General features: G+C 42.4%; 1 protein-coding gene across 2 annotated transcripts; it reads left to right on the top strand.

Annotated features, from left to right (window-relative positions):
- The first annotated feature begins 206 nt into the window (after window positions 1–206).
- On the top strand, window positions 207–4,977 carry LOC110791039 (glutamate receptor 3.6). 2 transcript variants are annotated; one of them, XM_021995802.2, is made up of 7 exons: window positions 207–546; window positions 873–1,185; window positions 1,304–2,652; window positions 2,759–3,036; window positions 3,122–3,153; window positions 3,258–3,664; window positions 4,276–4,977. In XM_021995802.2, exons 2-7 carry the CDS (start codon window positions 903–905, stop codon window positions 4,789–4,791), a joined length of 2,865 nt encoding a protein of 954 aa, XP_021851494.1. In that variant the 5' UTR covers window positions 207–546; window positions 873–902; the 3' UTR covers window positions 4,792–4,977. The 2 variants fall into 2 exon arrangements, with proteins under 2 accessions (XP_021851494.1, XP_056696766.1); XM_056840788.1 differs by having other exon boundaries at window positions 207–1,185.
- Window positions 4,978–13,516: the final 8,539 nt, after the last annotated feature.

Here is a 13,516-nt window from a genome sequence, read left to right as displayed (position 1 = left end):
TATCCGATCCATTATATCTAAACTTAAAAAATTGGTTCGGATAAACATTGAGATTTTTTTTTTAAAGGAGATTGCTTAACATACATTAATAATTTTTTAAAAATAGAAATCGGATATGAAGAGAAATTTTAAAATTCGATATGAAACCAAATATAAAAAATCGGATCTAATCAGATGGGATATTTTCCCCACCCCTCTAATGCAAACGTTTCAACAAGACAAACCTTGCTTGACTTATCTAAGGCTTTTGTTGATTTCTCTTTTATATCACGTCAAATTTGCATCCACATTTGTTGAGTTGTGTGGCAAACATTTCCAAACAGTCCTCTCATTACAGTTGAGAATGTTGTCAAATGCTAAATTACAAAGTTTAGCATAAATAAATGTCTTGCATTTAAATTTAATTTTAAAGTTTTTTTTGCCTTTCTTCTCCTTTTCATATGTGCTCCTATGAATTTAAATACAGAATCTACTTTACTTCCTGCAAATTTATTACTGTGAATCCCTGATTAAAAGCATCCCAATTTTGGCTACTTGCAAGTTATGGTAATAATTTCACCTTTTCTTGAGGTTCCATTTTTCTCAATTAAAAAAAAATACTTGTGATACTATTTATGAGAAAAAAGTTTATAACTTGAAAATATTTCTCTGCTTCTGATTGAATTTTTAAGTAATTTAATAAAAATAAATGTTTGCTTCATGTTGTTTATTCTTCTTGTCCAGTAATTTAAACTTTATGCATTTGTTGGATATTCTCAACCACGTGCTTTTCTGCTATCATTAACTCAAATTAAACAAATTGTTCTTGATTTTTGCAAATCAAAAGTGGGTTTTTATGGGGTTTTAGTGATTTGTGCAACTTTATTGTGCAGGGAAGTGGATTGTTTTTATGCTAATCCACCATGATTTTTAGGGTTCTTGGGTTTTTGCTAATTTTTAGATTATTAGTATTGCAAAATGGGATATTATCTGCAACTGGGGTTGATTCAAATCCTTCAACAAGACCTAAATTTGTCAACATTGGAGCAATAATGTCCTTCAATTCCACAATTGGTAAGGTTGCAAAACTTGCAATTCAAGCAGCCATTGATGATGTAAATTCCTCCCCACATGTTCTTCAGGGAACCAAGCTTAACATCTCAATACAGGATAGCCATCACAATGGGTTTCTTGGAGCTGTTGAGGGTAATTAACTAACCCCCACTTTCTTCTTTTTTTCTTTTTTTTCACTGTTTTTTGTTGCAAATTTATTCGATATTATAAGCAGTGGTTTTTATTAGAATTTGCTTTGATTTTGTTTCAGCAATGACCATTATAGAGAGTGGTGTAGTGGCAATAATAGGTCCACAGTCATCTGTGATAGCTCATGTAGTTTCTCAGGTTGCAAAGGGACTCCAAGTCCCTTTGCTGTCATTTGCAGCAACTGACCCAACCCTTTCCTCCCTTGAGTATCCTTTCCTTGTTAGGACAAGCCAAAATGATCTTTTCCAAATGGCCGCGATAGCAGACATTCTGACTTACTATGAATGGCGGGAAGTAACCGCCATTTACACTGATGATGATTATGGTAGGAATGGGATTGCTGCTTTAGGAGATAAGTTGGCTGAGAGACGATGTACAATAAGCTATAAAGCTCGTATGAACCCTGAGCTTAACCGAGAGGACATAAGGAATGTTCTGTTTCAGGTTTCCTTACAAGAATCTAGGATCATTATTCTTCATACTTACAATAACTATGGCTTAGAGGTGCTTGAGATTGCTCGCTCTCTTCATATGTTGGATAGAGGGTATGTTTGGATTGCTACAAATTGGCTTAGTGATGTTATAGACACGGATTCCCCTCCTTCTCCGGTTGCACTTAATAATGTCCAAGGTCTACTAACCCTTCGTGTTCACACTCCCAACTCACAGCTCAAGAAAAAGTTTGTTTCTCGGTGGGCAGATTTGGTTAGGAGAGAAAATGTTGGCTCATTTGGGTTGAATACTTATGGTCTTTATGCCTATGATACTATTTGGATCCTTGCCCGTGCCTTAGATGCATACTTTCATCAAGGAGGAAATATATCATTCTCTAATAACTCTTTGTTAAGTCAGTTGAAAGACAAAAACTTGCACCTTGAAGAAATGAACACCTTTGATGGTGGAGAACTCTTGCTCTCCAACATATGGCAAGTCAGAATGAATGGTTTAACAGGCCGTGTTCAATATGACTCGGATAGGAACTTGATTAATCCTGCCTTTGATATCATCAACGTGGTCGGTACTGGTCATAATACTATAGGATACTGGTCTAACTCTTCGGGTTTATCATCAAGGCCACCAGAATCTTTACACTCTATAACACCTAATCAGTCAATTTCAAGTCAAAAGCTGTCCGTTGTAATCTGGCCAGGGCATACCATAGAGAAGCCTCGTGGATGGGTATTCCCTAACAACGGGAATCATCTAAGAATTGGAGTTCCATGGCGTGTAGGTTACGAAGAATTCATTTCATATTCAACAAGCACCGATACATTCTCTGGATACTGCATTGATGTGTTCATTTCTGCTGTTAATTTGCTTCCATATGCCGTTCCTTATAGGTTGATTCCCTTTGGGAATGGGAAAAATAACCCGAACATCAATGAGCTTATTGAGAAAATTAACACAGGAGTAAGTATAGAATGTTTATTTTACGTCTTCTAGCTTTGTGCTACTACTAAAGCATGAGAAGTATACTATATGCTCATATGAGCTTTTTCTATTTGCTTTGTTTCAGGTATTTGATGCAGTTGTTGGTGACGTTTCAATTACTACTGATAGAACAAAATATGCAGATTTTACACAACCTTATATTGAGTCAGGTCTAGTTATTGTAGCCCCTGTTAAGACCACGGAATCTAATGCCTGGGCTTTCTTGAGACCTTTCACTCCAATGATGTGGTTTGTTACTGGTGCATCTTTCATCGTTGTGGGAGCTGTAGTTTGGATTCTTGAGCATCGGTTTAATGATGAATTCCGCGGTCCACCCAGAAAGCAAGTTGCAACCATGTTATGGCAAGTGCCAATTCACTTCTTTTCTTGTGCCCTAGTTTTCATGTTTGGTTTGAATATTATTGAATATGTTATTATGCTTTTTCAGGTTCAGCTGTTCAACTTGGTTCTTTGCTCATAGTAAGTAAGACTATTGCTAGCTAAGCAGTTATATATTCCTTACGATGAGTGTACGTAGTGATAATGATTTGTGATGATTTATATTCTTTCATCTTATTATGCAGGGGAGAATACAGTGAGCACATTAGGGCGGCTTGTGCTAATTATATGGCTGTTTGTAGTTTTGATTATCAATTCTAGCTACACTGCGAGTCTGACCTCCATGCTAACTGTGCATCAACTTACTTCACATGTCAAAGGATTAGAGAGTTTGATAGACAGTAGAGAACCAATAGGATACCAAGCAGGTTCATTTTCTGTAAATTATTTGAATGAGCAGCTGAATGTTCCTATGTCCCTTCTTGTCCCTCTTAACTCCGAGAATGAGTATGCTGAAGCCCTAACAAAGGGTCCCAAGAATGGTGGGATTGCTGCCATTGTTTCTGAGAGGGCATACATGGAGCTCTTCCTTTCGTCTAGGTGTGAATTCACCATTGTTGGTCAAGAATTCACCAAAAATGGCTGGGGATATGTAAGTATCTCTTTCGACAACCAACTTGAGAATATGCTAATGCTATATGCGGATAAGCCAGTCATACCTAAAGATGACTGTGGATCTGGCCAGGCCGGGCTTCAGGCCGAGTCCATGGGTCGTGGCCTGAACGGGCCGAGTCCACTCTACATCGTGCCGGGCCAAAAAAATCAAAACAAGGCCCAGAGCCACGGGCCACCGTGTTAGGCCATCATGTCTAAGCTTAATTTTACTATCTTCAGTGTGTTTTGTCGGGCCGGGTCAAGTCGTGCATTGTGGTGCTTTTCCAAAAAAATGGCCCACGGCCCATGACTTCGTGGTCGAGACTCGGGACAGCCTGGCCCACAACCATCGTGCCTAAGCCTAATTTTACTATATTTAGTAGTGTGTTTTGTCGTGCCAGATTGAGTCGTGCCGTGCCTTGTCGTGCTTTTTCCAAAAAAATAAATAAAATGCGACCCACGGCCCATGACTTCGTGCTCGTGTCGGGTCGGGACTCGGCCCAGCCCATCCCGGCCAACAGCCATCTTTCAAGCCTTGTTTATATTACCAGATACTGCTGTCCGTTATTGCCAGTCTAAGTTTATAAATTCGATTCTTGTACTCCGCAGGCATTTCCCCAAGACTCTCCATTGGCGGTAGACATGTCAACGGCCTTACTGAAGCTCTCAGAGAACGGCGACTTACAGAAGATCCATGACAAATGGCTAATAAGAAAAGCTTGCAGCACACAGGACACACAACTTGAAGTAAACAGGCTTGAGTTGAAAAGCTTCTGGGGGCTTTTCCTTGTCTGTGGCATAGCCTGCTTAGTTGCCCTGATTGTGTATTTTGCACTTACAGTGAAGCAGTTCCTCCGCCATCACACTCCCGAGGAGGAAGAAGAAGAACCCAGTGGCCAAATTACATCAAGGTCAAAGTCTTCTCGTATTCAGACATTTCTATCATTTATGGATGAGAAGGAAGAGGAAATCAAGAAGCGGTTTAGGAAGAGGCAAACGGACAAGGGATCGAGCAGGGGAAGTACTCCATCAAATAGAAGCAGCAATATTATGGAATTGTCAATGGGGAGTGGATCTAGGATTAATCATATGGAATTTTCCCCTGCTCAAAACAATCAAGTGTAGATACAACATACACAACACAACCGATCAGTAAAAGGAAGTTGGGGTAAATATGTGCATGTAACTTTCTTTACTGAATTTCTAGCCTCTTTTTGCAGCTTTTTGATCCTAACTGTAATCATATAACTCATATACGTACTCATGTTAACATTCAGCAAAGTTAAACGCAGCAGTCCTAATTATGATGAATTTCATATGTGAGAAACTGTATGAAAGAATCGACAGGTATCTAGATTTGATCTTCTGCGTTTACCACAACGTTGTCAATCATACTACCAAGGTGGCACGCTGCAACCAGGGGCCGATCCAAGAGGGGCTTACCAGGGCCTTGGCCCGCCCCATAAACAACATAAAAGAAAGGGAAATTTGACATGAATAATCTCAACTTCTCCTTCTTCTTGTTTCTCGAGTAAAAGATTTTTCATGTTCCTTGAAACTCTCCCACGTATTTCTGTTTAAACGTGCATTTAGTGTTTTGATTTGGTCTCCCCTGTTTTTCTCCAACTATGCCCATGTTACTGAGCAGTAACTGTTAGTGGGTAGTTGAGGAGAACATGGGTACCCAACCCTAAGTAAAACTCTCCTATAAAAGGAGAAGAGTTTCTGTTTTTCAAAACACACAACTGATCTTTGCAAAATATATCTTAAGAGCTTAAACGTTTTAAAAGAGAATCAGTTTTCAAAAGAGTGTCCCTTGAGTTCCTTATTACTTTGAGCTTTATTACGTACTAGAGTTTTATATCAAATTGTATTTTGGGTTTGAGGGTTGAGTGATCCTTAATTGACTTAGAGTTAAGTCAAAGAGAAACAGAGCGACTTAGAGTTAAGTCAAAGAGAAAAGGAGCGACTTAGAGTTAAGTCAGAGAGAGAAAGAGGAACACAGTAATCAAAGGGGATTGCTGTGGGGAACTCGTGTTCGAGAGGAACTCGAGTTAAAGAGTGTATTTGTAATAGAGATATTGCATCAATACAAAAGAGTAGTGAGGTTCTTCTTGATTAGGGTCAAGAAGGTTCATCCGTTTTATATCTTTCTTCGCTCATTATTCTCAGTCTCTTTATTGTTTAAATTCCGCAAGAAACTTACCCAAGTTCCCAAGAAACAATTCACCCCCCTCTTGTCAAGTGTTCCTACTAAACTATTAAAAGGTACCTCTAAAGTTTGGATAATTCTAAAATAATAAAAGTTATGATCATTTTGAGAAGATTGGTGAAAATTGAGATTATTCATGTCAATTTTTCCTAAAGAAAAGGTATATGTTTATTATTGTAGTATGGAGTACAATATTGTCTAGTGGAGTCGGTGTTTGTCAGTCATCAAGGTGTCAGACACCAAAGTTCTAAATGCCAGGGGCCGATTCCCTTTTCTCTCCAACTTATTACGAAGTACTTGTTTTTTGCTTTTCAAATTCTTACTTTAAAACTTTCTCCCTTCAAGAGTTCAAGTATTAGTGTCTTTATATTTGATAAACAAATCAACCTTTTATCATGTTACAAATTTTGTACGCTCATACTTTTTTTTCCCTATATATACATGTCTCATTATTCTAGGTGATTGTTTATACTTTTGTCATTAAGTAATGTAATAAACTTAGATATTACAATACAGAATACTTTTTGTTTGGGCTCCCAATTGATTCTCAATTGGGCCACTAAGTCCAAAGCCCAATGGCTCTAAACAAACAGCATCAAACCTACCAATGGCTAGTCAGCCATCCATCAAGGCCCAAGGCCCAAAAGCAATAAATGACCTATGGGCATTTATTATGCAAACACTATAAATAGGCCGCCAAGGCTCACACCTCAAGGTACGTCCAATTTATCGCCTTAAGACTACTCTTCTAGAGAACTTCTCTCTAGAATCCGAGCATCGTTCTTACTTAGGCATCGGATGGGCTTTCCTCGGAAACACCCCCGAGGCTAGTGACTTTGCTCTTGTGCAGGTGAATTCGGACTCTACTCATTCAAACAAGCAAGATCTTCAACACATACAAAAGGGCCTTCATTCGAAGCCCATTGTTTCCATCTTTACAACACCGGAACAATTTGGCGCCGTCTGTGGGGAAGAACACTTCAAAGCCTTTGAAAGACATCAATCACCTCTTTCCGCGAAAATGGTTAATGATGTTGTTAACAACAATGACGACGATATGATGGTGCGGTCAGATTCAGAATCTGACCAAGAGGAGCACCCTCAATCGATGGCGAGGTCACAGCCAAGCAGAGCTACGACCGCCACAAACGCAGGACCTCCGATTCCAACTAGGGAAGAGCTCACTGCGGCCATGACCATCATGCAAAACTTCCTCTTCAATGAGAAGCAGCAAGGATTGGCAAAGGACCGCAGAGAAGAGAGGAGGACCAGGCGAAGGCTGAACGAGCCACCCAGTGTAGAAGTGTCCAGACCCGAACGAGAACTCCTTCCCTTGACAGGTACACACTTGACGTCGAGATGGATGGAAAGCACGTGGGACACCCAAAAAAGGGCACAACAGCAACCAGATTGGTTTGCGAGACCATCGCCTACTCCAACAGCTCTCCAAAGCGAATCGACTACTCGTAACACTCGGATCCGAAGCTCGGTGCTCAGCAGGTTGAGGCCCTCGGTCCACTCAAGGTTAAGACCTTCGATCCATACGAGACTCGGGGTAGGTGAGTCAAGCAGATCTGGCGAACGACCCGAGGTCAGTAGCCGAGAAAGAAGAAGAGACAGGAGGCATGATCGAACCCCTAGCCCCCATCGTACGCCCGAACGTTCTAATCACAGAACCTCGGCAAACGAAGGCATCAGGGCTAGACTCGGGAAAAGAATCATGACTCCCACGCCATCCCCTTTCTCGGACGAGCTGATCATGGAAGAAATACCGAAGGTAAGACTGCCAGCGCACCTAACCTACAGCGGAATCACAGATCCGAGGGATCATGTCATCTCCTACGAGCAGCAAATGTTCTTGAGTCCCTACTCCGAAGCATGTTGGTGTAAATATTTCCCAACCACGCTAACCGGAGTGGCGGGAGAGTGGTTCAGATCGCTGCCGAAGGGATCGATCAAGAGCTGGAAAAAGCTGAAAAAGAGATTCTGCACACAGTTCGTGAGCAACAATCGCCCCGAGCGAACCACAGCAGAACTGACCTCAATCCAACAAGAAAGAGACGAAAGTCTAAGAGAATTCATGGCCAGATTCATGAAGGAATCAACAAACATACCAAACTTGCAGCCAGACGTGGCCATCTTCGCTTTGAAATACGCGCTCCAGGAAGGGAAGTTCCGTGACGAACTCTCAATGAAGAACCCCTCCAGAATAGCTGACGTGCTCCAAATGGCCGATGCGTTCATCGGATCCGAGAGACACAAAGAATACCCAGAGCAAGCCCGAGGGCAGCTCAAGGAAGGGGAAGGAGAAAGTAGGAGCTAGAGAGATGAGCCCGAAGAAAGACGGGAGAAGGGGTGAACTTCAACCCAAATACACTAACTACACTCCACTAGCTCTGCCCCGAAAAGAAATCTTTAGCCTCAACAGAAATGATGAAAAGTGGAAACTACCGGGGAAGCTCAAGTCCAACCCAGCTCGGAGAAACAAGAACAAGTGGTGCGAGTTTCACGATGACTTCGGTCACCACACCGAAGAATGCAACTCGCTGAAAGACTATATTGAGGACCTCGTTCGCCGAGGCTACCTGAAACAGTACTTGTTAGACCGAAGGGAGGAAAAAGAAAAGGCCGCCAGTGGCAAACAACATGAGCAACCCCAGAAGAGGGTCTACGAAGCAACAGGACACAAGAAAAACGACATCCTGGTGGTGTTCGGGGGGCAGAAGTCTGGCCAGGCCAGCAAGAAGCACCTAAGAGCCCTCTCCCATCGGGTAAACTTCAGCGCGGTGGGAGACAACCAGCCACACCCCCCGAACATGACCTTCACTGCTGATGATTGTTTCGGAGTCCAGTACAAACATGACGATCCCCTAGTCATTTCCATGGACCTCAATAACCACAACGTACATCGGGTGTTAGTCGACGGAGGAAGTGCCGTCAATATCATCTTCAGAAACTGCTTCGAACAGCTGATCCTCGAAGAATCAGAGGAAGCACTGACGAAAGTCAGTTATCCTCTGATCGGATTCAACGGATCCGCAGCTATCCCCCGAGGAAAGATCACCCCGCCAGTCACGGTGGGTGAAGGCCAAGCAGCAAAAACCCTTCGGGACGAATTTTTAGTGATGGATTGCGATTCCGTATACAACGTAATCATGGGAAGAACCATGATCCACAAGATGCAAGCAGTCCCCTCCACATACCATCAGCTGATGATATACGTCTCGGATGCAGGATTCGCCGAACGAATCAGAGGTGATCAAGAAGTGGCGAGAAGAACCTGCCACACTCCTGTCCGAAAACCCAAACTAGGGGACGACCCCGAGGAAGAAAAAGGAGCCACGGGAGAGGAAAGCGAGGCAAAAAGGAGAAGAGCAAGCACGAGCAGCCTATCTCCCGCAGAAGTTGATGCTCGCCCCGAAACCCTGTCTCCTGAGCCAGATCAAGAAATGGAGGATATCTTCCTCGAAGATAATTCAGACAGGAGCGTCCGAATAGGCAAGGGCCTAAGCTCGGGGCTCCGAATCGATTTGATCCGACTACTCAGGGATCACAAAGACATCTTTGCATGGTCAGCAGCAGATATGCCAGGGATAAATCCGAAGCTGATTTGTCACAAGCTGGACGTCAACGCTGAAGCTCGGCCAATCAAGCAAAAAAAGAGAAATTACTCCTCGGAGAAAAACAAAGCCATCGCCGAGGAGGTAAAAAAGTTGCAAGAGGCCGGATTCATCGAACCATGCATGTATCCGAAGTGGCTGGCCAACGTGGTGATGGTCAAAAAAGCGAACGGCTCATGGCGAATGTGCGTAGATTTCACAGATCTGAACCGAGCCTGCCCCAAAGACTGCTATCCCCTGCCAAGGATAGATCAATTGGTTGACTCCACCAGCGGCCATGCACTGCTCAGCTTCATGGATGCCTTTTCAGGCTACCACCAAGTATTCATGCACCCCGATGACAGGGCAAAGACAGCGTTCATCAAAAGCGCAGGAGTGTTCAACTACAAAATGATGCCTTTCGGCTTGAAAAATGCCGGAGCCACCTACCAGAGGTTAGTTGATCACGTCTTCGCCGACCAGAAAGGGAGGAACGTGGAGGTCTACGTGGATGACTCCATCGTAAAAAGCATCAAGGAGGAAGACCATGTCAAAGACTTGGCAGAGACCTTCGGAAATCTGAGGAAATACAGCATGAAGCTGAACCCAAAAAAATGCGTCTTCGGGGTGAAGTCAGGGAAGTTCCTCGGATTCATGGTGAGCGAAAGAGGAATTGATGCGAACCCAGACAAAGTCCAAGCGGCATTGGATTTACCCGAGCCGAAGACCAAGAGAGATGTGCAGAGGCTAACCGGCAGGTTAGCCGCACTAACAAGGTTCATATCAAAAGCCTCGGACAAGGGTGAAGGAAATAATGCCCTTGGTCCAAGTATGCATTCTATGTTAAGTCTAATAAATGCGGTTCAGTATTAATTAACAAGTTAATAATTCAGTGAGATCAAGTGAGCTGAATGCCTAGCTAGAGGCCGCTTCAGTTCAAGTGGAATTAATGATATTAATCCACAGCTTACTCTTGACTGAACCCGTAGGGTCACACAAATAGTACGTAAACGGATCAAGTATTTAATGGCATTAAATACTCCATCTATGAATATTCGGAACCGACGGATCTTGGTTTCAGTGGGAGCTAAGATCGTCACAGGCAAGAAATGAATACTCCGGAAACGATGATATTGCCGGAAACGGAAATATGGATCGTATCGGAAATATGAATATTATCCAAGTCGTAGATGTTGCCGGAAACGGAAACATGGTACGTATCGGAAAATATTATTGGAAATGGAAATATTACCAGAATCGGAAATATTGCCGGAAACGGAAATATTGTCAGAATCGGAAATATTGCCGGAATCGGAAAATAATTCCGGAAACGGAAATATTAAATATTTGTTCGAAACGGAAATTAATTCCGGAATCGGAAATATTAAATATTGTTCGTATCGGAAATAGATTCCGGAAATGGAAATTTAATCGGAAGCGTATCGTACGAATTAGCATCGGACGAGGCTTGCCGGACGAAGGCCCAGCACGAAGCCGGGGCCATCGCCCAGCAAGCATGCGCGCCACAAGCCCAGCCAAGGCAGCGCCCAGGCCTACCGCAAGGCAGGCCCAGCGCGCGCCAAGGGCCACGGCTGCGTGGGCCGTGATGCGCGGGCTGCTGCTCGCACGCGCATGGGCAGCCCTTGTGGCTGCCGTGTGTGTGTGAGTTTGTGCTCATGCGTGATTCCTGAATCTACAAGAGTCAGTGTATGATTAAGTTTCTATTCCTAATTGGATAAATTAATTAAATAGAATTCATGTAGGATTCTAATTTCAATTAATTCGTATCCTACTAGGATTACGATTCCTTTTCCATAACTCTATAAATAAAGGCCTAGGGGTCATAATTTATACACAAGTTTCAAAGTATTCAAAAGTGAGTTTTTTGAGAGAAAATTAAAACACACATCTTGCTCAAAAGTGCCGAATTTTCTAGTACCTTAAGGGCGATTCTAGTTGGTCAATCTTAAGGCGGATCCGGACGTGCTGTGGACTATCTACGGAGGGACGACACTTGGAGTCCTAAAAGACTTGTTCTTGTTCGGTTCGGGCGCAGCTAGGGAAGGCACGCAACAAAGAGTATGCATCTAATTATGCTATATGATTATGTGTAAATAATATGTTTCCTGGGTTAATGGTTGTTTCCGCATGATTTATGTAAATGTCATATGTATCATAACCTAACAGTGGTATCACGAGCCCCTTATTATTTTCATAATCTAAATTGCATGAACATGGTTAAATATTACAAATTTGCAAGAATTAAAAGGGGTGATTAATTTTCGTAATTGTTAATTAATTGCAAATTGCGTTTATTTAATTATATGTACGCAGTTTTTCGGCAGTTTCTTCATTACTCATCCGAATTGAGTGACTTTTGTGTCAATTCCGCATGTAAAAGGCATTCTAAAATTGAGTGACCCAGAATTCTCAAATTCGAAGCCTAACTATGACTTTTCGAAGGTTTTAGTTTTTCGAATGCAAAATTTCGTAAATTTAAGATGTTAAATTAAATATTTGCGATTCTTGTTGATAAATCTTGAATTTTTGATTGACCTACTGCATATGTTTAACAAGTTTGAATGCCTAGTCTTGTTAATTATGCAATCTAATTATTAATTATGATTAATTTGTTGAAAATTAGAATAATTTAGAATTAATTTGATTTTCATAATTAATTGTAATTTAATTAGAAACCTATGATTAAAAACCACCATAAAAATTGTAAATTTACGATAAATTTTAAATTTTTATGACCTAGACTTGAATCCATAACAATCGGAAATCAATTGGATAATAAATTTTCGATTTTTTCGCCCTAAAATTATGAAATTAATAATATTTATTAATTTGTCATTAATTTTAAATATAAATTTTAAATTTTTATGCGATTCGTTCAAATAACTTGCACGCACGAAGCAATGGACGCTTCGTGTTACCCTTAAGGGGTGTTGTATAATGCGGGCATGCGACGACGAGCAAGGGAGCTCGTCGCCCGTGCGGCACGAATGCAATGAGCAAGGGCGTAGTGCACGAGCACAAGGCAGCAGCCCTGCCTTGTGTCGTGTGCCACGAGCAATGAACGAATGGGCATGGGCGAATGGCGAGCCAAGGCAGTCGCGTGTGGGCAGCAAGCGAGCTGCGCCACAACGCGCGCTGCCTCGCACAAGAGCGCGCAGCCTCGCGCGCAGCGAGCGCAAGCTCGCGTGCCACGAGCGCTGCGCCCAGCACTACTCGCGCGCACAGCGCGCGATGTCGCTCGCCCAGCGAGCGATGTCGCGCCCCAGCGAGCGATGGCTCGCGCGCACAGCGCGCGATGTCGCCCGCCCAGCGAGCGATGTCGCGCCCCAGCGAGCGATGGCTCGCGCGCACAGCGAGCGAGCCAGCGCGCCCAGCGAGCGATGTCGCGCGCCCAGCGAGCGATCTCGCGCGCGCGCACTGCGAGCGATAGCTCGCGTGCGATGGGGCGCTGTGCGGAGGCTTGCGATAGGACAGCAGCAGCTATGCGACGAGCGCATGGGCTGCGCGCACATGGCCAGCAATGGCTGTGTGCGTACGACCCATGGGCGTGCAACGCGTAGGGTGTTTGCGTTACGATTAGATCGTTTTGAATGTTTAATTTGAAAATTTCAGTTCACGTAATTTTAATTAATTTTAAAATTAATAATTTGAATTAATTTCTTGGATTTTAATTTTGAATATTATAATTATAATAAATGGTATTTATTCTAATTATTTTACTAAAATTAAAATGATGAATTAATTTAAATGCGACTGAAATTAAATTAAATTTTTTGGATTCAATTATAAATTGATATGAGCTTTAAATTTTAATTAAATTTGTATGTTTCCGGTTAGACTAGAAATACAATTTTATGTTTAAAATTAGTAAAGCATATGAATTTATTGGTTTGAGTGGGAGCGCTTTTTAGTCATAAACTCTTGATTAGGTCTACAAATCCTTAAGGTTAAAACAACTTGATTAGAATTAATAAGGACTGAATAATTGGTAGATTATTGGTGCCCTTGATTAATTGCT

This window comes from Spinacia oleracea, chromosome 3, assembly GCF_020520425.1.
Source record: "Spinacia oleracea cultivar Varoflay chromosome 3, BTI_SOV_V1, whole genome shotgun sequence".
NCBI lineage: Eukaryota > Viridiplantae > Streptophyta > Magnoliopsida > Caryophyllales > Amaranthaceae > Spinacia > Spinacia oleracea.
The sequence above is the reverse complement of the archived record's forward strand: the minus strand, read 5'-3'. Positions and strand labels throughout refer to the sequence as shown.

What these genes read in the sequence shown, in the direction of transcription:
- LOC110791039 (XM_021995802.2), top strand. Translation starts at nt 903, where the DNA reads ATGATTTTTAGGGTTCTTGGGTTTTTGCTAATTTTTAGATTATTAGTA. An exon ending in TTGAGAAAATTAACACAGGA is followed by an intron (nt 2,653 to 2,758) that starts GTAAGTATAGAA and finishes GCTTTGTTTCAG; the next exon opens with GTATTTGATGCAGTTGTTGG. An exon ending in AACTTGGTTCTTTGCTCATA is followed by an intron (nt 3,154 to 3,257) that starts GTAAGTAAGACT and finishes CTTATTATGCAG; the next exon opens with GGGAGAATACAGTGAGCACA.